Raw genomic sequence first — 24,634 nt, 5'->3', positions numbered from 1 at the left:
GTTGCCTTAGGTGATGTATCAGTGAAAATTCTGCTGAGTGTGATATCCTAAATTGTGTTGCCTACATTTTCTTCTAGAATGTTTATGGATTCATGGGTCACATTTAAGTCTTTTATCCATTTTGAGTTTATTCTTGTGTATGGTGTAAATTGACGGTCTAGTTTCTTTTTTTTTCCCATGTAGCTGTCCAGTTTTCCCAGCACCATTTATTAAAGAGGCTGTCTTTTCTTCATTGTATGCTCTTGCCACCTTTGTCAATTATTAATTGAGCATAACATCTTGGGTCCATTTCTGGATTTTCTGTTCTGTTCCACTGGTCTATATGCCTGTTCTTGTGCCAGTACCAGGCTGTTTTGATTACAGCAGCTTTGTAGTATAACCTGATATCCGGTATTGTGATCCTACCTACTTTTTCCTTCTTTTTCAAGATTGCTGTGGCTATTTGGGGTCTTTTTTGGTTCCATGTGAACTTTTGAAGTATTTGTTCTAGTTCTGTGAAATATGTCGTATGTGTTTTGATGGGGATTGCACTGAATCTATAGATTGCTTTGGGTAATATGGACATTTTAATGATGTTAATTCTTCCAATCCATGAACAAGGTATATGCTTCCACTTTTTCATATCTTCCTCTATTTTTTTCAACATCCTGTAGTTTACCAGCAGAGGTTTTTACTAGCTTAGTGAAAGCCTTTCTCTTCTTTCAAATAAATGTCAATAAATGGAAAAACATACCTCTTACCAAATTTAGGGGCAACGCTCGCTAGCATGAAAACATCAGAGCAGCAACCTTGAACTTTTGCCTTGCTGAAGTGAAGCATCACATTCTCTTAAGCAATGCATAGGTATTGCTTTAATGTAAAATCTCAGGTGTGTTGCATGGATTTTTGATGAGTACAATGAACTCCAGATGTTTAATACTCTCCAAAATTGAAAATGTTTATTTTGTATAGACTGAAGTCTGACCATTTTTCATTGTTCACATTTACCAAGTGCTTAAAATGTGTCAGCTGTTATGGTAAGAAGTGAGGATTCAAAGATGTAAAGTAGAAATTCCCTATTTCAAGGAGTAACTTGATTAGTGGGGGGAGGGTAAGAGAATTAACCATCCCCTTTAGTGTGATCGGGCTACTGTAATACTAACTCATGGGGCATTCACCCGAACCAGGATTATCCTAAGTGCTTTCCAGACATTACCTCATTTAATCCTTGCAACTCTATACAAAACATACAGATCCACAACTCCTTATCTACAGTTCTGAACTCCAAAAAGTCCAGACAGCTCTGGAAATTGAATGTTTATTTTTAAAATTCATTTGACAGCAAAGTTTGATCTGATGTGATGCTATTTCTCATCTCTGTCCAATTTGGTATGAATAGTCATACCTTTACTACAGACATACTTGTTTGGTTACTGAGTACTGCCCCAGATTCTGCTGGAGGTTTTGTTCTTTTACTATTATTTGGCCCATGGAACAGAGGAGGAAACTGTGATTTAGAGGGATTAAATTATTTTGTCCATGATCTGACAGCTAATAAAAGGCAGAGTCAGGATTTGAACTGAGGCAGCTTGTCTCCAAAGTCCTTAATCTTTACTACACACTCTGGCTTTCAAATGCTGTGGTACAGTTAAGCACAAGGCTCTAAGGTGCTCATCTAAATTAAACTGAGAGTTCTAAGGAAGGTGTTTCTGAGAAAGGAGGCATCATTTGATTTGAGTGGGATATGAGTAGGAGAGTTAGGCGGAGAAAGGGGGAAGGGCTTTCTGGGCAAAAAGCAGGCACACACATGTGAAATATACAGGGATTGGCTGGTACACTCCTTGGCCTTTATTAAAGTCTCAATATAATAATAATAAAATGATTAAGAGGTGTTGTAAATGATGCAATTTTGTAAGAGCAAAGGGTTATAATGAAAGTCTTGATGAGTAAACAGTACCCTGATGGCTCATAATAACAATATGTTACTTTAAAAAAAAGTAAGAGAGCCCTGGCCGGTTTGGCTCAGTGGTTGGAGCATCGGCCTGCGGACCAGAAAGTCCTGGGTTTGGTTCCCGCTGGGAGCACGTGACAACAACAACAACAACAACAACAAAGTAAGAGAGAATTGCGGGGGGCGGGGAGAGAGAGAGAGAAGATCAGATTTTATTTGAAAAAGTATTCTGATATTTGTTTGGAGATGTACAAAACTGGAGTAATGTCATCATGAGGATATGCAATAATCCAAGAGATATTTTAGTGCCCAGAATTGAGTGGCTGCATAGCAGTGGGAATGAAGATGGGGGGATGGAAACGAGAACTGCCAAGGAAGTACCATCCAGATGAATTGGTCCCTGAATGTGGTATGTGGGAGGAAGGGAAGAGAAGTCTTTGATGCCTCTCAGATTCCTGGCTTGAGAGGAGGAAAGACTTAAGGATATATTTAGTTGTAGATTCTTCTGTGGGTATGAAATCCGAGGATGACCTGAAGGGCTTTCTGTGAAGTTGTTGATGGGGTTACGTGTGGCGATCAAGGGGATGAAGTTGGGGCAGGCAGGTAAATAAAGAGCGACACAGCCACTGAGGGGATGGAAAAGAACACAGGAGGTGTGCAAGATGGTCACTATAGAGAATGTGAGTATTTTGCATGAGCTGGTCTCTCTAAATGTTTTGCGTGTCAGATTGGGACACTTTTTAGTGATTGATTCACTCTTTCACAAGTACTCTGTGGAGACCAATTTTGTACTAGTCATGGTGTTGGATTTTAAGGTCAATTGATGAAGTAGAGCCAAGGGTTTACCATTTAGGTGACCTAACAGATTTTGAGTGGGGAGTATTTACTCAGTTTACTGTCACCTTCAATAGAGTAAATTCAACTTCCTATATGATCTTTATTTTTATGTTTGACTTCTCAATCCTATTGTCGACTTCACCATAAAAACCAAATCAAAACAAGGATAACAAAATCCCTAAATGTAAGAAGCCCTCTAACTTCTATTCAACTCACCACCATCGTACCCAGTCACCCAGATTGGAAACTGGAGTTGTTCTCAGTGCTTTCCTCCCCTTGACTCAAATACTAATTCTCTGTAGGACCATCCGTCCTACGTCTAATCCCTTCCTCTTCTCCATCACGTTGTTCATTCTGCCTCAGCACCTCTGTTCAACTGCTTCATTCCACAGAAGCACAGGGACTGGGGTGTATAATGAGTGAGACACAGTTCTTTCCTTAAAGGGATTTGAACCTTAGGATTTGGGTGCTCGCTTTCCAACTATCCTTCCTGTGTCCTCCAGTAGTAGTTCCTTAGGCTGCACACAGGCGTGGCTCAGCACGGTATTGGCAGTGGATGAGCACTCCATTTCTGTCTGTCTGCTTTCTTCCCCTTTCCCCGCTCCTGCCTTGTCTTCCTTCTCTTCCTCCTTAACCGTTTGCTTCACCTCTCAGGATGGCAGAGACCCTTGTTGCAATTCTTGGTAATAATCTAACTCTGTCTCTGATAGAGAAGAACAAAAGGAGGAGAGAAAGATTAAAAAAAGAGGGATGCTACCTTGCTCACATGGGACACCCACTTTGCTGAGGAAAGTTAGTCTGTCCTCATCTACACATTGCTGCTAGTTTCCCCCCAAATCGACTCTAAGTTTATCATACCACCTTATACTATACAGTCGAAAGTGGCTGTTTGTTGCTCACCAGATAGAATCACGCTGTGTTCCTGACCCTACTCACACTTACTTCTCTGTCATCTCTATCGGCTCCAGCACTTCCTGGCCCTACCAACCCTATGCTTTTCTCTTCCCCCTGTGTTCTCTCTGTGGAATGCTCTCTCCTGTCTTTACCCCTTTTCGGTTAAAAACCCTCGCTATCTTTCAAGACCCACTTGCTTGGCCTATTTCCTACACAACACTTTCCCAGGCCTGTCAGCCGTCACCTCTTCCTCTTTAAGCCTCATGAGATCTTTGTAGGACATCATTTTTTTCAAACACTGAAGGCAAATCCAGGCCTGTCATTTCCTAGCTATATGATGTTGGGCAAAATATGCATTTGCTCTAAGAAAGCTCTGTACTCCCATTTGCACAATAGCAATAATTATAGGACCTGCCTGGAAAGATGTTTATGATAACTGAAAGGGATGATGCTCTACAGCACGTAGTAAACACTCAGGAATTAGCTGTCGCTATTGTTACCGTTATTACTATTTTCTCTTTGTAGCACTAAACATCTCCTACAGTGTATCATAGTTATCTGTTCCTATCACCAGCCCTCCACTAGTTCTAAAGTCCCTTGTGATCACAAGTCCTAGTTAGTGATCCTTCGTAGCCTCCGGAGCACGGCAGCAGCGAGCGGAAGCTTCGTCAGCGTGTTTGGAACGAATACATGTACACTGGCTGACAGCTACGAGAATTCTGTTTCCCTACAATGTGCTCAGACAAAACTTATTTCATGAAACACAATCTAAAACAAAAGTTTCAGCCACAAAATCAGGATTTAGATTACCTTATAAAATTACTGCCACGGCAAAGAGGAAATGAGAATGTGCTCTGGCTGCTAAAATTCTTGAGCAAACAAGGATGAGGAAAGGAGGGGGAGCGAGTCAGTGGAAAGACTGGAAGAAAATAAACCAGGCATGTCAGAGGGAAGTACTCTGAACAAATTTCACACAAACTAAGAATAATAAGGAGTCGGTATTGAATTGGTGTAGCCAGTGAACAGGAAAGTAGAGCAGTGAACAAAAAATAACTAGGTGTTAAAAATGAGTTTCAGTGGGTTTGCTGCTAATGTGGGCACTGAGCAGGTCGAAAGTATAATTTCTTGTAGTTACTTTAATAGTGTCAAAAGTAGATTTCTGTTAAAATGACATGGTAGTGAATAGATTTTTCTCTGTAATAGAAAGTGAGTAAATAAGGTAATCATAAGAAGCAAAGTGAATAGATTTGAGTAAGTATGATAGAAGGGATTTTTTCCCTATTGATGTAACCATGGAAAGTAATGGCATTTTGGAAACCAGAAAATGTTCAAAATGTATTTAATTTCAGAAAAGATTAAGAAGAGACCCAACTCTGTGAGACATTTAGATTTTCTCCACAGAACTGAATTAGAAAAGAGAGGATATTATGTAGTTAGTAAATTAAATTTTCCCACGGATGTAGATAAAGTGGATGAGAAGGTAACTAATATTGATCAAGTATCTATTATTTGCCAGGGTCTTTACATTTTTTATTGAAGTTGATTCTTCACAGAGTTCTCTAATATAGGTCTCAGTTTTCTCATTTTAAACTAGGAAAGATGGGTTAACTTTTCCAGGCCCACAGAACTAAGATAGAAGGACAGCTAAAATCAAGCCTATCTGGAAATCAAATATAAACACTGTGTTACACTGCCTCTCTGCTATTGCTTGTTAAAATAGTGTATATTTTCTCAAATTTTTCCACTTTATCCTTCCTATTTACTTATGGTCCCAGTGCAGAACTGTTGATGGAGGGTGTTTTAAACCAGTTAACAGATTGTTAACAGTGTTCTCTAAAAATCAGTAATCATCAGAGCATAAATGTTTTGGTTGCAGGGATTTGTGTTGCTGGTGGCAACGCACACCAGGTCTTCATATGCCAGACCACTAAATGTCTGAGGAAGGGGGAGAGAGAAGCAAGGAAAGAGTTCCCATTCTTTCTTACACACCCCCAAACCATCTAGGGATTGTTGAGTGGTAATTTAGAACATTCTTTAAGCTCAGTTTGTACCCATTTTGAAATGGGTAGACTAATCATCTTGTGACTATACTAAGGAGCTGAGGACAAGTCCTAGGAGTTGTTTACTTAGATAGAGTAGAGATGGTATACAGTGATACCTCGGTTCTCGAACGCCTCGGTTTTTGACCAAATGGAGATTCGAGAAACTTTTGTCTTGGAATCCGAACAAATATTTGGAACTCGAACTTCCGAGATGAGCCGAGTTGAGCCGAATGGCGTTCATTCGGCCCAGCGCGCCTTGCTTGCGTCATCAGTGTGAGTGCAGAGAGAGTCACGCTTTGTGGAGAGAGTCACGCTTTGTGGAGTCACGCTTTCCTATTGGGTTTCATTGCTTCGGTTCTCGAACAATTCGGTTCTCGACCGTCCTCCTGGAACGAATTATGTTCGAGAACCGAGGTATCACTGTATTTTATCTGAGGACTCACAGTTGTCGTTCTTTAAAGAATGAAACCAGAGGTGTCAGTATTGCAGACCATGGACTGACTTGTTCTGATGCTCTTTATATGCCAGTGCAGGTACTACATATTTACTTTGGTGAAGACATGTAAATGAAATTCGGATGAGCTTCTAATAAACCCATCCGTGGCAGTACTTCTGGTCTACAGAGATTCAAGAGGAAAATGACTCGGCAGCTATACATTTCTGAAATAAACTACCATTCAAAATGTATAGTTCGATGGTGTTATTATAAATTCCTCAGTTTTACTGTACACCCTATGAACTTCCTTGCTCCAAGACTCATTCATTCTTAAGTCCTCAGGAGCTTGTTCTCAGATTCCTACTAATCAGATAAGTGTTAAGACCAGAGGTAGTTTGTCGCTATGTTTAGAGCCATATCCTGCCACACTTGAAGAAAGAATTTATTTGATGTAAATCTATATTCCAGGAAGTTCTTTGGTCAGGAAAAGTGAAACAGGTTTCTTAGGAGAACTTACACTTGTGTGTTAGAATAGCTGCCGTATTCTCAGTATTTCTAGGTTTGGACGGGAAAAGAAGCAGCAGCATAGAAAATATAATTTCTTTTTTAAAAAACTCCTCATCCAAGAATATGATTTTATTGATTTTTTTAGAGAGAGGAAGGGGGGGGGAGAGAGAGAGAGAGAGAGAGAGACATCAATGTGAAAAAGAATTATTGATCAGTTGCCTCCCATACACACTCTGACTGGGGATTGAACCCACAACCTTTTGGTATATGGGACCATGCTCCAATCGACTGAGCCACCTGGCCAGGGCAAGTGATTCTTGAATTTCACCTGACTCAACCAGAAGTGACTTACTCTTCTGATTGTTTCAACACTCTGTAAATAAAATACTTTAGTATTTCTCTTAATGAAGCCAAAGCTAAAGGCATTTTTTGTTTTGTTTTATCTTTTCAACTAAACTATAAGCTTTTTGAGAGCAGCTACTGTTTATAACCATCATTTTTAACCCAAGCAGATTCTAATAAAAATAGATATTGAAGAAAATTGTATTTCATTTTATTGAAATGTAGATATATTTGAGTGATTACTTCTAACTCCTATTTTTTGTAGTATTTTGTATTACAGTGGAGTTCTTGATTAGAACATGTGCCATGTGTATTACATGTCTGTGTTTGAATCATAGAGAAGCGGTGTGAATCTTGGAGTGATTGTTTTGTCTGTAGATAGTACGTTCATTCTGGCAACAGCTCAGTTTGAGTACCAAATTTAAAGCTCAGTTTCAGTCCAACTGTGTTATTATGACTGATGACGTGTTGGGTATGGAGTCTTATCGTTTTAGATACTTGAACTCACCCAGGTTAGGAGTTAATCGTTGAAACTAAGTGATTAGCTAAGAAGTATTGTTATATATAACATCTGCATTTGGATGAATCCAGATGTGCGTATTACTTTTTTTCTGTAGAGACATTTTAGTATATTGACCCTTGTCACTGGAATGAAATCAGTTTTACATAGTACGTAGAGCTACAGAGCCAACAAATGATGGCACACCAGACACCTTTGCCAGCTATCAATATAAGATTATTGCTTCTATATAAAATGTACTGGAATGATTATACTCATATTACTTTCGTTTAGCACTGCTGACTGATAGTGTTTTCCTTCTACATGTTTATTTTTTCATTTTATTTAAATTTAAAATTTGTAGATACAAATATGATTAAATTTTGATTAAAATAATAATGTGCAAAATAGCATTGTCTCTTATGGACTGTTCATAAACCTCAGGTCTGAAATGTCTACTTTTCTGTGTATTATAAAACTTGGAATTCATTTGTTATTGCATTCTGCCACGCTCTCTCAAACACTGGAACGTAGTAGTGATTTACATTATATTGTAGTATTTCCCTCCTTGTTTTATTTTATTTAATTTTACTTATTGTATGTTGAAAATATTGGAGGAAGTATTAAAAGTAGAGAGGCTGGCCCTGGCCAGGGTGGCTCAGTCGAACGTTGTACTGTGTACCCAAAGATTACCGGTTTGACTGCCAATTAGGGCACATGCCCAGGTTGTGGGCTCGATCCCTGGTGAGGGGCATGCATTAGGCAGCAGATTGATGTTTCTATCTCATCAATATTGCTCGCTCTCTCTCTCTCTCTCTCCCTCTCCTTTTTTTCTCTGTCTAAAATCAATAAAAATATATTTTAAAAAATAGAGAGGCTGACTGATGGGTTGGCCGTGGTGGTGGAGTCCTCAGGGAGATGTGAGGCAGGGGAAAGGTAAGAAGTCAACATTTGACCAAAACTGGATAGGGAGCAGCAATAATTAATGATTTATGGAGATGACCTTACAAAATATTTCCTCCTTGCTTCATTCACATTCTGTTTTGTAAAGGATTATGACATTTAAGTTAATTCTTCTGTGAGATTATAGTATATTTAAAGGCTTTCCCAAAGTTATAGTTTACTTTAATTGATAATTATAAGTTCAGTCAACTTTAAGTAGTGTGCACAACTTTTAAAGTGATAGCCTAAAGAAATTCATATTTTCTGTTTTCAAAATATGTTCTGCTACTTTAATACCTGAAATATCCCAAAGTAAAACACACACATACACACACACACACACACACACACACACACACCCCATATTAAGATCAGCAAAAAGCAGTGTAGGTTTTTAGATGCCTTCTACTTGGCATCTAGTTTATAACTGAATATATTGAGATTGACTTGAATGATAATGGCAGAGAAAAATAGGTTCTTGCTTTCAACATTTGGCCATTTATTTTTTCAGTCATTTATTCAAGAAACATTCTCTGAATGCTTAAATTAGCACAAAGAAAACTACAAAATTCTTATCTCAAAACTCCTGTGTAGGGCCAACAAAAAGTAGACAAGATACAATATAATCTCAGAGCCTTGTACACGGTGCTAGGGAAACAGACGAACTCTGCAGGAGAGGGAGACTAAGTCACACAGAGCATGACATTTTAGTGATGTATTTCAAAGCCCTAAGAGTTTCCCAGGGGAAGAAAGGGGCAGGCACATCGGGCACAGGGAACAATGTGCATACACATGCAGATGTATTTAAAAACTTGAAAACTGTCTTGACCCTCCAATTGGTTAGGAGCACTCACTCATTTCAGTAATGGTGAGAGTAAGTGGCCACAGAAAAAAACAAATCCCAGGCTGTGTGAGTATTTAATGTTTGTTGAATACTATCATACTCATCACTAAACTGAATCTTGTTAGGTTCTACCTCTACCCGGTGAGTACCATCTAATTAAGAAGATAATTAAGACAGGGATGAAAACAGCATCTAATCAATCAGCAGCTGTCTTAACAGGGCCTATGGCTGTCCATGTAGAGATTTATAGATGAACTGCTGCCCTTTGAATTGCACCGGGGATATATTTGGTGGTAGATGTGGATTTATTTTGTTTCAGACTGCTGAACCAAAAGGTAGGTGGGCTGGCCGTTCTGGTCTCTCTGAAATTTTATGGTGGTCCAAGGAAGTTCCAATTAGGAGACCTGCGTGTAATCTAGCTGTTTTCTAAATGGTCATCAATATGTATGGATTTATAAAAACTATGAAATATTCTGGCACCAGATAATCAGGGTGAAATTTTACACAATTTGGGAAAATTCAGCTGGAAATTTAAAAAATAAAACAAATATCTATTCATGCAATTTAGGAAACCTTCGTGATTAAAAGCTCTCTTTCATGTAAAAAATTATCGGGAATAATCTCTAATATTATTGCAGGGCTATAGTTAAAACTCTCATAACTTTGTGCTTACATGACACAGGACATATAATTTTGAAATGTTAACCTTCTAAAAAAAATAATAAAACACAGAACCTTCTATTTTATTAGTTGAAATAAGTCTAATCTCAACTGTATATGCCAAAATTTTTTTCAAAGTTCCAGGTATATTACTCTTATAATATATTGTCTGGAATATAAAAAGTTCTAAAATGAAAAGTAATTATTTATTTTTGCTTTGATGATTTACTTTAGCGATTTTCAACTAGTGTGCCACAGGAATGTTTAAAACGTGCAATATCTGACTATTTAGTTAGGGGCACTGACCCCTTTACCCTTAGACTGTAAAATGAAAAAAATGACAACAGCCAACACCACAATAGTTGTCCGATATGAAGGAATCAAAATTATATCTTTTTTAAAAATCAAATTGGCAAAAAATATAATGTATTTTTGGTGTGCCTCAGCATTTTAGTAATTAGTTTTTGTGTGCCATGAGATGAAAAAGGTTGAAAATCTCTGGTTTACATCTATAATGGCTTGATCAATGTAGGTATATTAAAATATATATTTACTTTTAATTTTAAAATATTATTTTTAAAATGATATTTATGTAAGAGATCGAGCAACAAAGGGAGATTTTTGCCTGGCCAGTGTGGCTCAGTGGTTGAGCGTCAACCCATGCACCAAGAGGTTGCTGGTTTGATTCCTAGTCAAGGCACATTCCCAGGTTGTGGGCCCGATCCCCAGTGGGGGGCATGCAGGAGGCGGCCAGTCAATGTTCTCTCTCATTGATGTTTCTATCTCTCTCTCCCTCTCCTTTTCTCTGTCTCTCTAAAATCAATAAAGAAAAAATTAAAATAAATAAATACATAAATAAAATAAAGAGGGATTTTGGATGACTGAACTAACTTGTGTACATTTTCTCACTTATATTTTATTTCTACTCAACTTGGTTGTGACGTTAGTTCTGTTTTCTTTCTCATATTCACTGTACTTATTCCTTACATTCACATTTTTGCTGAACACAGCTAGAATTCTGAAGTTATAATATTCCCTTGAACTTGGGTAGGCTATTTAAGCACTCCACATCACATCAACCCATCTTTAAAATGATGAAAATGATCTTAGTTCTGCCCCCCTCACAGGGGTCTTGGGAGGATCAAGTGCTTCTGTGCTTACAAAAATGTCAGGATACACACAGTTCAAGGGAGTATCATATTGATTGTGTATTTTAAAGTTTATATTTGCTTATATTCTAAAGACAAGTATGCCTTAGTTAATAGGTCTGATACTATCATTGCAGAAGGAGGGAACTTACTCGGGAGGTGAAATATTTCCTTAGCAGCTTGCATGTGCATCTTTATGCCTGCAAGTGGGGGTGTGGGTGTTCACTGCACCTCCCTCCCAAAGCTTCAACTCCATTATCCTGGAGGTCAGACTCCACGGAACCCTCCCCATGCTGCAGGGAAGACTGATGTGGCAGATGTGTTTAATGAGAGTAACTCCCCAAATATTAACCACAGAGACCATGCACAGCTGGCTCTGGGAACTGCTTCTGAGACTGATTCCTACCCTTGCTTATCTCTCTTTCTATTCCTTCCTACTTTGGGTGGACCTTTTGTCCAGATCCATTTGCATTCAAGGTTTGTGGATGTGTAAACTATGTATGTACTGCAAAAGGAGTATACAGTACTTTAAAATATGAGTTATCCCTTAATATGTAATTTGTGCATATCTGTGTTTGGAAAAGATACTATACAGTAACCAAGATGCAGGTACAGTTTGAAAATTTCTCTCTGAGTAACAAAACTGTATTCCTCATTTCAGAACATGATGAGTGCATCACAAATCAGCACAACTGTGATGAAAATGCTCTATGCTTCAACACTGTCGGAGGACACAACTGTGTTTGCAAACCAGGCTATACAGGGAATGGAACCATGTGCAAAGGTAAAAGGTTTCAGTGCCAACACCTCTTCCATTAGGAATAATCAAATCCCTCTTTACCTCCCCCCACCCCTCTCACCACTGTTATCTACCTTCCGTGCACCATCCATAGACACTGAGAGCTTTGCAATGTGGCTCAGTCTTCCTCCTGGTTACATCTGTGTTTAAGTGGCAAATTGTTCAAATGTTCCTTGACCTCCAGGACAGTCGTTTTCATTTCCAGTCCTCTCTAGGAGATCACATCCGGGGCATTGTTTTATAGAACTGCCCCACCTTTAAAATCTTAAAATTCAACATTTTTATTATCTGAACCCATGTTTCCCTACATACAGTAGCCTAAGCTTCCACTTTTCTGACCCTTCCTTTACATTAGATTTTCTAGTTTCCTCCCAGGTTCAGACATTTCTTTTTGAGTCCAAACACAACCACCATTTTTGAGTATTTATTTATTTATTTGACAGCCCCACATTCCTCTGTGAACTATCCGTATTTTGAGCCAGTCTCACATGTTTGCTTCTCTGCCCTGTCTCTTGAGCCGTTGATACTAATTACCTGGGAATTTTTGATCTCAACACATTTTAGTTTCCCATTTTATTTTTTTCCTTTATTGATTTTAGAGAGAGAGGAAGGGAGAGGGAAAGAGAGATCAAAACATTGATGAAAGAGAACATTAATTGGCCGCTTCTTGCATGCCCCCCACTGGGGATTGGACCCACAACCTGGGCATGTGCCCTGACCAGGAATCATACAAGTGACCTCTTGGTGCAGGGGTCGACGCTCAACTGCTGAGCCACAGTGGCCAGACTAGTTTCCCATTTTAGCTTCCTTGTCAATACCAATCAGTAATGCTTTTAAATGTCTTGTTGAGCTGAGACTTTCATTTTCACCAGTGGACATTCCAACTGTAGTCACTCCAATTTATTAAGTCGCTCTCGCCAGCCCCCTCTTTCCTTTATCCGGTGAGCTTACCTCCTACTTTACTAGGGAAATAGAGGTTCTATTTTGGAAACTACCAATTCCCGTAGGATAAAGTCCATATTCATTATTCTGTCATAAGATTTATTTTTTATTTGTCTCATTTAGCCATTTTAAGCTTCAAAACTGCCCCTTTTTCAAATATGCTCACCATCCTGGAGTTTACTAAAATTGATTTGCTACAACACTGTGTGTGGGAGGAGGAAATAATGGGACAGTGTTAATGCAGTGACTCGTGAGCATGGATCTAAGTCCTGGTGTACAATTACAATAATACACTGGATGCCAATATGGATGCACCAGAGGACTACTCTGGTTTGTAAAAATCTATGGAAATCCTTAATTTAGAGCATTGTGGAAAAAGCCTTGCCCCAATGAATGTAACAAGATGGTCTGTTCATTGGGGACAGGCTTGGCCAGGCAGAGGGAACAGCCCCCTGAGCCTTAGAGCCAAAGAATAAGCTGGAGTGGAAAAGAAGCTTCTAAGGGTGCTGTCCATACGTCTTGTTCTTCTCACCTTTAAAGGGAGCACATCTCAATAGAACACCTTTGCAATGGCTCAGACCTTGATTCTTTTTTCTACTCTCTTGCAAACCCACTCTAAGACAATAGGCTATGCATTTCTTTGCCCTTGATCCTGGATCCTGACCTGTCGTTGGCATGGGAATGCAAGACTATTTCCAAAAACCATGATAGCGAATTCTTCTTACCGTTGGCTAATTCATCACCAGGACTGATTTTAAAACTCTTTGAAAGAAGGGGCATTTCTCTAATATTTTGGCACTTTGGCCAGTGTATAGAATGATCATTGAGAGCCTCACAGGATTTAATTGTTTCCTATTTCCTTATTGTTTTCTCTGCATAGTAGTTTGCTCCTTAAGAAAACTATAGAGGATAGGTGCCATTTTTTAGGTTTGATATCAAGCTTGGTTATTATAATGATGTGAAATCCTATTCTAATTCACTTCTTGTTGTGTAAGGTTACTGTATTTTATTTTACAGGTGATTTTTTTAAAACCTTGGAAAGAACACTGTTTTATAAATGGTGTTGAAATTTCTTACCTGGAAGGAAAATATTGTATGAATATGAAATTAGAATAGCATTTATAATTTGATGTGCACATCTCCAAGGGAATAAAGGAAATCTGGATTTAGAATATCTCGAAGTACTTAACTTCTCAAATGCTAAAATCGTGTATCTGGATTATTTTAGCATTTTGCAGAGATGGCTGCAGGAATGGCGGGGCCTGTATTGCTGCAAACGTGTGTGCCTGCCCTCAGGGCTTCACGGGGCCCAGCTGCGAAACAGGTGAGAGCATCATTCCGTCTTCTGGAAAATGCATTTTTACACTAATGTATAAACTAATGCATGAGGAAAATAACATTTTATGTGGGCTTTCTTAACATGGAGCTATTAATAAAGGAGTGCTAGGAGTGGGGGGCAGGAGGGCATTTCAGTGATGCATATTCACTGGGTAGCTCCCCAAAGTCACTCTAAGGAGGTTTTCAGCTATTATAACTAGAAGCATATTAAGGATTTTCAGAAAGATGTGTGGGATTGCCCAGGCTTTTATGCTTCGCAATTCATTATACTCAATTAGAGCCCATTTTTTTCTGGCATCTATTTGACTATATTAAAGCATAGATTTCAAGCTTATGGCCAACTCACTTCCTAAGACACAATAGCATCTGCATTCACATTTGAGAATTTTTAATAAATTTTTACCTGGCCCATTCAATATTCACTTATTGTTTATTTGCAAAGTATTTCAAGTTTTCTACTACTTAATCATTCCTCATTTAAGTTCATTCTACTTACTCTTTCTGATAGATACTAATACTAGAAATTTTAAACAATATTTTACAGAATACATGTAGTTTATATAAAGCTTATGACCTAAAGTAAGATGTTTCTTCAGTTGAAAATATACCTTAAGAATAAAAACAAAAAGTGTTTTGAGTATCAGGTTCTAATTAAAATCATATCAGTCATAGTTTTGGTTGCTTTGGGTCAAGTGGGTTCTAGTAGCAGATGACCTCAGAGAGTCCAATTCTCATTCCTAAGAGGAAGCTGCTGCCGTCAGTGATTGGTGGTTGCCATCTCACAGTGCTTTGCATAAGCCTCAGGGCAGTAGATACAGTGCATTTCTTGCCTCCACCCTGCTTGCAAAGTCATCTAGTTTAATACGAACACCAACTGGTCAGAATGTGAGACAGGAAGTACTCTGGTGCATTTGGGAAGAGAACATTTTACTGAGTAGGTACTGCCACTGTTCACAGAAGGATGCTCACAAAAGGGCTTGCATCACTAGATCATTTCTTTCTACAAGTACCTACACCCTGGTGCTTTTCAAACTTCAGTGACTAATTGATTACAAAAGTCTATAATAGAAGACACATAGTGGCTATTTTTGATTGGTGGGACTCTTTCTTAAAGGGATCATTTACTACATCAGGAGTTTCCAACTCTGTACATGTGAACCACCCATAGAACTTGTTAACTTTGTTAAAAATACAGATTTCTGGTTATTAACTGTCATAGGATTTGCTATATCAAAACCATGTCCTTTTAGTACAATGGTTTTATCTGCAGTAGTTCACCCACATACGCCAAGGTGCGCCGTGGTCCTGTGTATCAACACCTCTGGCGATTATGTTTCCTGAACACGGTATTTTGTACTGCTTCTGGTGCAGAGTCAATACTGATGTACTGGCTTTTTCAGAGCATTTTATTGGTGTGGAATTTTAAAATAAAGGCTGTCCCAGAAAATCAGGGATGAATAATGACCATGCTCCATCCTGTGTATCATTCTTCCACTGGAAAAAAATGTAATGAGATTGTGAAAATCTGGAATGATGTAAGATTAATTTAAGCAATGTAAAATTTAATACTAGAGTTAAAAATAACCCAACAGAATATGTAGCTTTCTCCATTTAATTATCCTTGAACTTCCAGTCTAAAAAAAGAAGATGATCCCAGACTTACTGTAAGTAGCTCTCTGTAGCAGCCCCGTGCGCAGGGAAGGACAGACATGGGTTCCAGATGCAGTTCTACCATCTGCTTCCATGTGACTTTGGGCAAGTTAGACAACTTCTCAGTGTTCGTACTCTCTAGACATCAACTTATTCTTCACAAGTAGTTGCCTCCAAGGTACATATTATCTCCATTTACAAATGGGAATATTGGGTTCAGGGTAATTAAATTTTATCTAAGGTCACAGAGTTAGCAGCTTAATACAAAGGACTTTCTATGCCTAAACCCAGGCATTTTATCTGCATTAATGCTTTTCAAAGATTCTACTGAAGTCACTAATGGCAGAGGAGAGAGAATACCTCCATCCAGGGAGGTCCTAGAATGGCCCATCTCAAGGGTGAATAAAATGTCTTCAAAACATTATGTTTGATCCTAAAAATTCATTTATTTTTATTTTGTAATGCATGAAAATATTTAACTTACATACCATTGAGTAAAGTTGGCACTCTAAGACAATGGGTCAGAGTCCACCTCTGCCTTCTAGGATCTCTCAGCCCAAAATCATATTTCACTATTTAAGAAGCAAATAGCCCTGGCTGGTTTGACTCAGCGGTTGGAGCGTTGGCCTGTAGACCAGAGAGTCCCGGGTTCAGTTCCCGCTAGGGGCACGTACCAAAAAAAAAGAAGAAGAAGAAGAAGAAGAAGCAGCAGCAGCAGCAACCGTTCCCACCTTCTATCTGGAAAAATGTAACCCTACTACTTGCCTCAGAACATCTGTCCCAGTTATTGTTACACGTTAGCTCCTCACCTGTCACCTTCCAACAAAATTACTTTTGTTGATGCAGTTATAAATATAAGTTGTACCCTTTAAAAAATAACTTTAGATGAGAAGAGACCCATGTAAAATAATTTATTCACTCATTCATTCAACAAATGATTATTGAGGATATGTTATATGCTGAACAGTGATCTAGAAACAGGCTGTAGCAAGTGAACTAAGCTGAGTCTTGTCTGCATGGAAATCACGGCCTAGGGATGTGCTTGGACTAGAAGTAGGAAAAGAAATAAATACATAAAATACTATCAGGTAGGTGCTATAAGGAAAATTAAAGAAGATAATGTAAAATTATTTTATTGACCTGTGGACCTTACATGTGATGGGTATTATTAGTGATATTTACTTTATTAATAAAGGTAAATAGCATCAGCTTCTGTATCAAGTCCCAAAATTTCAGTGGTTAATACAAAAAATATATTATTACTCACATCTCAGTTTGGTTTGTCAAGTGTGAAGGTGGTGAGAGTTGAGAGGGATTGTGATTGAGATTGCTCAAATCAAGGACCCTAGCTGCTGCCATTTTATGAAGAAGCCATGGAGAATAGACACCTGCTGTCACTGGCACAGGTTAGAAGTGTCCTTCCTTTTCTGTACCATTGGTAAGAACTAATCCCATGAATTCAAGGGAGTTAGAAAATGTAGTTGAGCTGAGTGTCCAGGAAGATGAAGCTGGTGTCGTGAACATCCAGCTAGAATTTTGTCACATTTGCTATCTGGCGTCACTGGTACTAAACTGTAAGCAATCAAACCGTTTTCTGTTTCTCTCATCTACTTGGAGTGAGGAACTCTTGAGTTACTTCCTTTTCTGGTTACTGCCTTCTTTCCACCTCCTGCAAGAGGTTCTTAACTTGGATTCTCTGGGTCCCTGCAGGTTTATGCATAGACTTTGGGGGTCCGTGAATTCCCTGAAAATCTGTCTATGTGTACACTTTTCTGCAGAGAGAACTCACAGCATGTAAAGATTTCATATGGGTCTATAATTTCCAAATAGTTAAGAACTATGAGGCAGAGAATCATTCATGATTCACAAAGACACCTAACTGATGTTTTAGTCTGTGGTGAGTGATTCAAACTCAAATATCCAATGCCTCCTAGTATAATTCTTTGGGCACCTTAAATCCAAAGACCCCACACTGAACTCATCATCTCCTCTGTGACTCATGACTCATCTCTTCCTCTTCTGTTACCAGGCAAGTCCTTCTGCTTCTCTTTGCTAGGGTCCATTTCTTTCCATTCCTGCTGATACTGCAGCAGTTCAGGGCTCTCAGGTGTATCTCTTTGCAGTCCAGTCTGCCAGAGCATGAGAGCACAGACCTGGTCATATCACCCCCTAGTGAAATAACCTTCAGCATCCTCATTGCCCCGAAGATAAAGGTCACATTTCTGAACATGACCTGTAAGGCCCTTCAACATTTTGCCCCTGTTTACCTACTCAACTTTCACCCTCTTGTCTCTTGGTTTCCTAAACTCATTCCCACCCCCTCAGACTTGGAGTTTTATGGGGGCAAAGGGTGTATCTGGTTCACTTTTGAATCTGGGATGTATTATAAGACCTACACCTTATTAGGCGCTCCACAGTATTTGGTGAATACATTTTAAAGAACAGCATAAGTAAGTGATCAATTAGAAGAGAAGGAAAAGATGATGTGGTTGCTTCCATATTGCTAGGCATTTTTGAATATTAGTTTGTTTGTTTAATTATTTATTTGTTAATCCTCACCCAAGGATACTTTTCCATTAATTTTTTAGATAGAGTGGAAGGGAGGGAGGGGGAGAGAGAGAGAAACCTCAATGTGAGAGAGACACATCAATTGGTTGCCCCCGGCATAACCCCAATCGGGGCTGGGGGTTGAACTTGCAACCCAGGCATGTGCCCTTGACCAGGAATAGAACCTGAGACCCTTTGGTCTGCAGCTGACACTCTAACCATTGAGCCAAACCAGCCAGGGATGAATATTAATTTACACAGGTCTTCAGGGTCATTCCTATACTCTCATATGGCAGATAAGGTCATTAAAACACTGAGCAGTGAAGTAGCTCACATGAGGTGTTTCATGGTAAATAGAGGTCTGCAATTAAGTCAGGTATTCTGATTCCTAGTCCACTGCTTTCTTTTTCCTTCTTTTCTCCCTCCCTCCCTCCCTTCCTCCCTTCCTCCCTTCCTTCCTTCCTTCCTTCCTTCCTTCCTTCCTTCCTTCCTTCCTTCTTTCCTTCCCCCCTCCCTCCCTCCCTCCCTCCCTCTCTCCCTCCCTTCCCTTCCTCCCTCTCTCTCTCCCTCCATCCCTCCTTCCCTCCCTCTCTCCCTCCCTCCTTCTTTCCTTCCTTCTTTTTTCCCATGTCATGCACATGCTAAGGAATTCATCCTACTATGGTGCCTCATGAGGCCTGTGCTTTTGTTATGCCCACTCTTTCAACTCCCACATAATCTTGTTGTCTTTAACAAAGAAGGCTGTGGCAGTTTTTCTCTCCCAAGGTAGGGAAAAATATCAGGATTGTCAAGATTTCCTCAGTATGGAAATGGCCTGCTGAAGTTGGATGCTGCCTGAGAGCTTAGAAAGGAGATTAATTCCTGGCCCCAGTGACCATCTGCTGGGCCCTCACAATGAAATCACTCAGGATGAAGTAATAGGATTTACTGGTGTTTGAAAGACAGTCTTAATGTGCATGAAGTTAACCAATTCTTGTTTCTTTACTTGAGAAAGTCTCCCCTGAGCCATCTCTTCCTAATTGATTTAGTCTATTTCTGCATCATGTATATATTAGTGAAATGGTTGAATCCATTTACCAACTTCACAAAGGGGCTATGTGTGTGCTTTCTACTGGTTAAAATTAATTTTTCATGGCCTTCTTTTTTAGCTACTGTATAAAATCACCCACATGCATAGCACAATTTCATTTTTAATTAAACATCCTAATATTCATCAGGTGTTTAACTTGGATTTAGCAGGGTGATTATTTCTTGGATAACAATAAAATGTATTAGAAATCTGTGTGCTGAGCTCTGGTAGCTCTGTCCCTGCCATACTGTATTTATTGCACAGTTGCTATCTCTCAGCAAATGTGTCTGGTTGATCTAATTAATATGCAAAGCTGTCTTACCATACTAAAAGTAAATATTTCAATTATGAGTTAAAGCACAACTCTAAAGACTCAACAGTTTCCTATAAGCAAATGCTCACTTGAATCAAATTAAATGTTTATAACTGGGAAAAAGTAGATATCAAACGGCAAAGCTAAGAAAAAAGCTGCAATATCAAAGAAAAGGTCAAACACTGTGGTGATAAATGGCTTCTTTTTTTCCCCCCAGTGTGTAAAATAATGGGTTTCTTATCCACAGATCAAAACACGAGATGAGATTTTAATTATTTTTAGTGAGTAGTTAAATGAATATAAATTTAAGGTGCGTTCCTAAGCATTTTTGTAGCTTTTTAATATCTGTAGTTTCAAAATGATCAAATGAAGCATGTGGCATATATGAATGTTGCTTACTTCAAAGGTAACTTGAAATTGATTGAGGCTGATTGATTTTTAAAAGTTTATATTATTACTGTTATAGTATAGGTAGTGAAAATCCTTTAATTTATCTGTAGTAACAAAGTTATTTTGCTAGTAGTATGCATAGGTAGCATTTATTATTGTTAAATTATATTAAATTTCCTGATATGGTAAAATTAACACATTAAAGAATATATTGATTTAATTTTGTAATTACATAGCTTTATTTAAGGCATATTTTTCAGAAGCTTACATTTTATATTGTTTTACATGGAAGACTGAAAATTTTAAGGCACAAGAGAAAATTCTCAAAACATTTATATATAGCATATCTTTAAAAAAACAAATTGACTCTTAGTAAAATTCCATTACCAAAACGTGTACCTTTTTAAGGGGGGGAGAAAAGGGAGACTGAGTAAAAATTTTGAGAAAATACAATTAAAAAAGAAATAAAAATCTTCAGATACCAATAAAGGTGATCTTTTTTTTTTTAAGTACTGTTTTAAGTTTATTTTTCTCCAGCTAAAACTTCATATACAAATAAAATCATTAAACAAACTTTATTGTAATAAGCAAAATATTGGATGAATGAGTACAGCTTCTGAACCTTTCAGGGTCTGGTAACACCCCTGAATTTCTCAAGGGAAGGGACAAGACACAGCAGATCATTTGGTGACCTCTGTAATCTGGGAACATGCCCAAGAAGAGATCTGATTTCCAGCCATACTTACTGACCCATCTGATCTTCACACATAGTCTGTAATGATAAAAGTGATGGAACTACATCTGATGAATGCATGTGTATCAATGAACTTTAAATGAATTTGGGGTTAGATCATAGCATCACTTCTTTCTGTTGTAAATTTTTTTAAAAGAACAAAAAACTCTCACCAAAGGCTTTTGACCATAGCCTACTTATGAGTTCACTTGGATGCTTAAGACATCTTTTCTTTAAGTTGGTAATCATTAACCTCTTAACCCTTTATTTGCTTAAAGTTATGCCAAACCCTGGTCCTCCTTGAAGCATTTAACACTGTTGTCAAAAACACAGAAATTGAAGTCAGAGAGACATTGGCATGAATCCTAATGCTGCTGCTGACCAGCTGTGTGGCCTTTTCTATGTTACTTTATGTTTCTATGCCTTCATTTTCACAGGTATAAAATGAATGTGATAATATCTACCTCACGGGTTAGTTCTGGAGATTAAATGAATTAATGCAAGCAACATACACAGCATCATGATACCTGATGTGTGTATTTATATATATATATATATATAAATTTTAGACATTCTTGAGTTATTTGGAGGTTAACCAGATATTGTCAAGTAAGGGTTAAGAATAAGAAATGATTCTAATTTTTTTATTCATTTATAAAAACTAACTTTTAGTATAATTTTACCACACTTTAATCATTTAAAATGTTTGATTTACCAATATGCATTCTTTGCATTTCCTAAAATTGCTTTACTATAGTTCTAATGCAAATTTTAAAAATTAATTTTTTTAGAAATCTTTTTACTCTTCAAAAGATAGTTAAAAGTTCTCAGTTTTAAGTCTCAAAGTCATTCTTCAAGTCCTTTAGGTTAATTGGAAAAAATGTCTTACTCATTCTTTGTATCAGTCATGTATAATAGATAACAAGTGTGATAGGGAAAATTTTCAGACTCTTATTGTAATGCCTACCTAATTAACATTGAAAATGAGAACACATCACGGACTTAATGTAAGAGAAAAAAATGCTTTCAAGCTATTAGAGGGAAAGTCTCCAAGAAAAAAAGTCAAGTGGAATTATTTGGGAATTTGGAAAAGATCTTCACTTTTGTTTTAAATATATTGATAATTTTTCATGGATCACCTTTGACTATAATTTATATTGTATTATGCCATTAATTCTTAGAATCTCTATCCTCTTATTTTTTTATTCAAAGCCAACCAAGGTCAGTTTTTAAGATTTTTAAATATTATTTTTAAATTAATTGACTGAATATTGCATATATATTTTGAATAAGCAGTTGTGCACATGCTATAAAATTTAAAAGGACACAAAGCATATATGAAAAGTAAATTTTCTTGGTATTCCTTTTCTAATCATTGCGACCCCACCCCCAAATAGTATATCTTGAAAATCATCCTATCAGTATGTCCTCATTAGACATGGTGATTAAATTGGAAATCAAAAATTAGATGAGCCTGCTGCCACTCAGTAATAGAATATTTTTCTTTTTTATCTTTATTGTTGAATGTATTACAGATGTTCCTCATTTTCCCCCCATTGACCCCCTCCTCCCCACTCCCACCCTCCTCCTGCCTTTCCCCACACTGTTGTCTGTGTCCATTGGTTATACATGTATGCATATAAGTTATTTGGTTTATCTCTTTCCACACCCTAACCCCCCTTCCCTTTGAGGTTTGTCAGTCTAGCAACCAATTTGTACTTTTTTTTTTTTTAATCCTCACCCAAGGACATTTTTCCATTTTTTGTTCAGATAGAGTGGGAGTGAGAGAGAGGAAGAGAGAGAAACATCGACGTGAAAGGGACACATCGAGTGGTTGCCACGTGCATGACTAAACCAGGGCGAGGGACGAACTGCAACTGAGGCAGAAACTGCCGAACCCAGGTCTCTCTGGACCGCAGGCCAACGCTCTAACCACTGGGAAAACTGGCCAGGACCAATTTGTACTTCTTAATCCCTTTAGCTTTTTCACCCATTCTCCCAACCCCCCTTCCATCTGGTAACCAAAAAAATTTTCTCTATATCTATATCTATGAGAATGTTTCTGTTCTGCTTGTTAATTTTGTTTGTAGATTCAATTGTCAATAGATTTGTATTCATTGTCATTTTGTTTGATCATATTTTTTTATCTTTTTCTTCAAGAAGACCCTTCAACATTTCATATAATAACGGTTTGGTGGTAATGAACTCCTTTAGCTTTTCCTTGTCTGGGAAACTCTTTATATGGCTATCGATTCTAAATGACAGCTTTGCAGGATAGAGTAATCTTGGTTGTAGGTTCTTGCTTTTCATCACTCTGAATATTTCTTGCCACTCCCTTCTGGCCTGCAAAGTTTCTTTTGAGAAATCAGCTGACAGTCTTATGGGAACTCCCTTGTAGATAACTAACTGCTTTTCTCTTGCTGCTTTTAAGATTCTCTCTTTGTCTTGAAACGTTTGCATTGTGATGATGATGTGTCTTGGTGTGGGCCTCTTGGGGTTCATCTTGTTTGAAACTCTCTGTGCTTCCTGGACTTGTATGTCTGTTTCCTTCACCAAGTTAGGGAAGTTTTCTGCCATTATCATTTCAAATAGGTTTTCAATTTCTTGTTCTCTCTCTTCTCCTTCTGGTACCCCCAAGACACAAATGTTGGCACACTTGAAGTTGTCCCAGAGGCTCCTTACACTATCTTCATTTTTTTGTATTCTTTTTTTTTTTTTTTTTTTTTTTTTTGCTGTTCTGATTGGGTGTTTTTTACTTCCTTATATTCCAAATCGATGGTTTGCTTCTTGGCTTTACCTACTCTACTATTGAATCTGTGTAAATTATTCTTTATTTCAGTTAGTGCCTCCTTCATTTCTGACTGGTCCTTTTTATGCTCTTGAGGCCCTCACTAAGTTTGCTGATGTTCTCACTAAGTTCATTGAGCATCCTTATAAGCAGTATTTTGAACTCAGCATCTGTTAGGTTGCTTATCTCCATTTCTCTTAGTTCTTTTCTGGGGTTTTGTTCTGTTCTTTTTGGAATCTGTTTCTTTGTCTCCTCATTTTGGCTGCCTCCTGTGTTTGTTTCTATGTATTACTTAACAAGCAGTATGGGGCTATCTGAGACCAGATGCTGCTTGTTTGAAAGAATTTAGGAAAACCTGAAGCAGGATCCAAGACAGGCCAATCCTATGGTAAAGCAACTGGCAACAGTTTGGTGGGCCTGAAAGCTGGGTAGGGCGGGGCCTCAGGGAATCTCCAGGGCAGGGCAAACAGTGTGAGCCAGGTTGCTGGAGTCCCAGATGTGGCGGCCATATGCCACGCCAGGGAAGGGTTCACCAAAGGAACAGAGGCCTCTGACAGCACATCTGTCCAGGAGAAAGCTGCCTCTCCAGCCCTCGTTCCCGTGCCAAACAACTCAGTTCTTCCCTGTATGTCTCAGGCACCCTTCAAGCTGCCTCCCCTCCAAGCTTAGAGGGAGTGAGTCTGGTAAGTTCGTATGCGGACCCTTTAAGAGGAGCTGCCTGGAGCTCCCAAAGCCACAGCCTTCCTAAGCCTTAGTTCCCGCTGGTTTTTCCAGCCAGAATTTATGGCGACTTCTCTTCCTGGCACTGGAACCCTAAGCGGGGTGCCTGGTCTGAAACGGGGACCCCTCAGTCCTCAGGGAGGACCTTCCCAGCCGAGTGTCCCCCTGATTTTTATCCACCACACATGGGTGTGGACCAGCCAGTCACGCCTCTGCCCCTCCTACCAGTCTTCATGCGGCTTCTTCTTTAATTTTGTAGTTGTA

At 38.5% G+C, this 24,634-nt stretch overlaps 1 protein-coding gene across 1 annotated transcript in view; it reads left to right on the top strand.

The window, feature by feature from the left end:
• Nucleotides 1-24,634, top strand: part of NELL2 (neural EGFL like 2) — a 329,161-nt gene that overhangs the window by 225,555 nt on the left and 78,972 nt on the right. The window contains exons 14-15 of the mRNA XM_036251838.1: nucleotides 11,743-11,865; nucleotides 14,051-14,146. Of these exons, the coding sequence (XP_036107731.1) occupies nucleotides 11,743-11,865; nucleotides 14,051-14,146 (219 nt within the window). The remainder of the gene's footprint in view (nucleotides 1-11,742; nucleotides 11,866-14,050; nucleotides 14,147-24,634) is intronic.

This window comes from Molossus molossus, unplaced genomic scaffold (assembly GCF_014108415.1).
Source record: "Molossus molossus isolate mMolMol1 unplaced genomic scaffold, mMolMol1.p scaffold_m16_p_10, whole genome shotgun sequence".
Taxonomy (NCBI): domain Eukaryota; kingdom Metazoa; phylum Chordata; class Mammalia; order Chiroptera; family Molossidae; genus Molossus; species Molossus molossus.
Note: the sequence above shows the minus strand (reverse complement) of the source record. Positions and strands in the feature narration are given on the sequence as shown.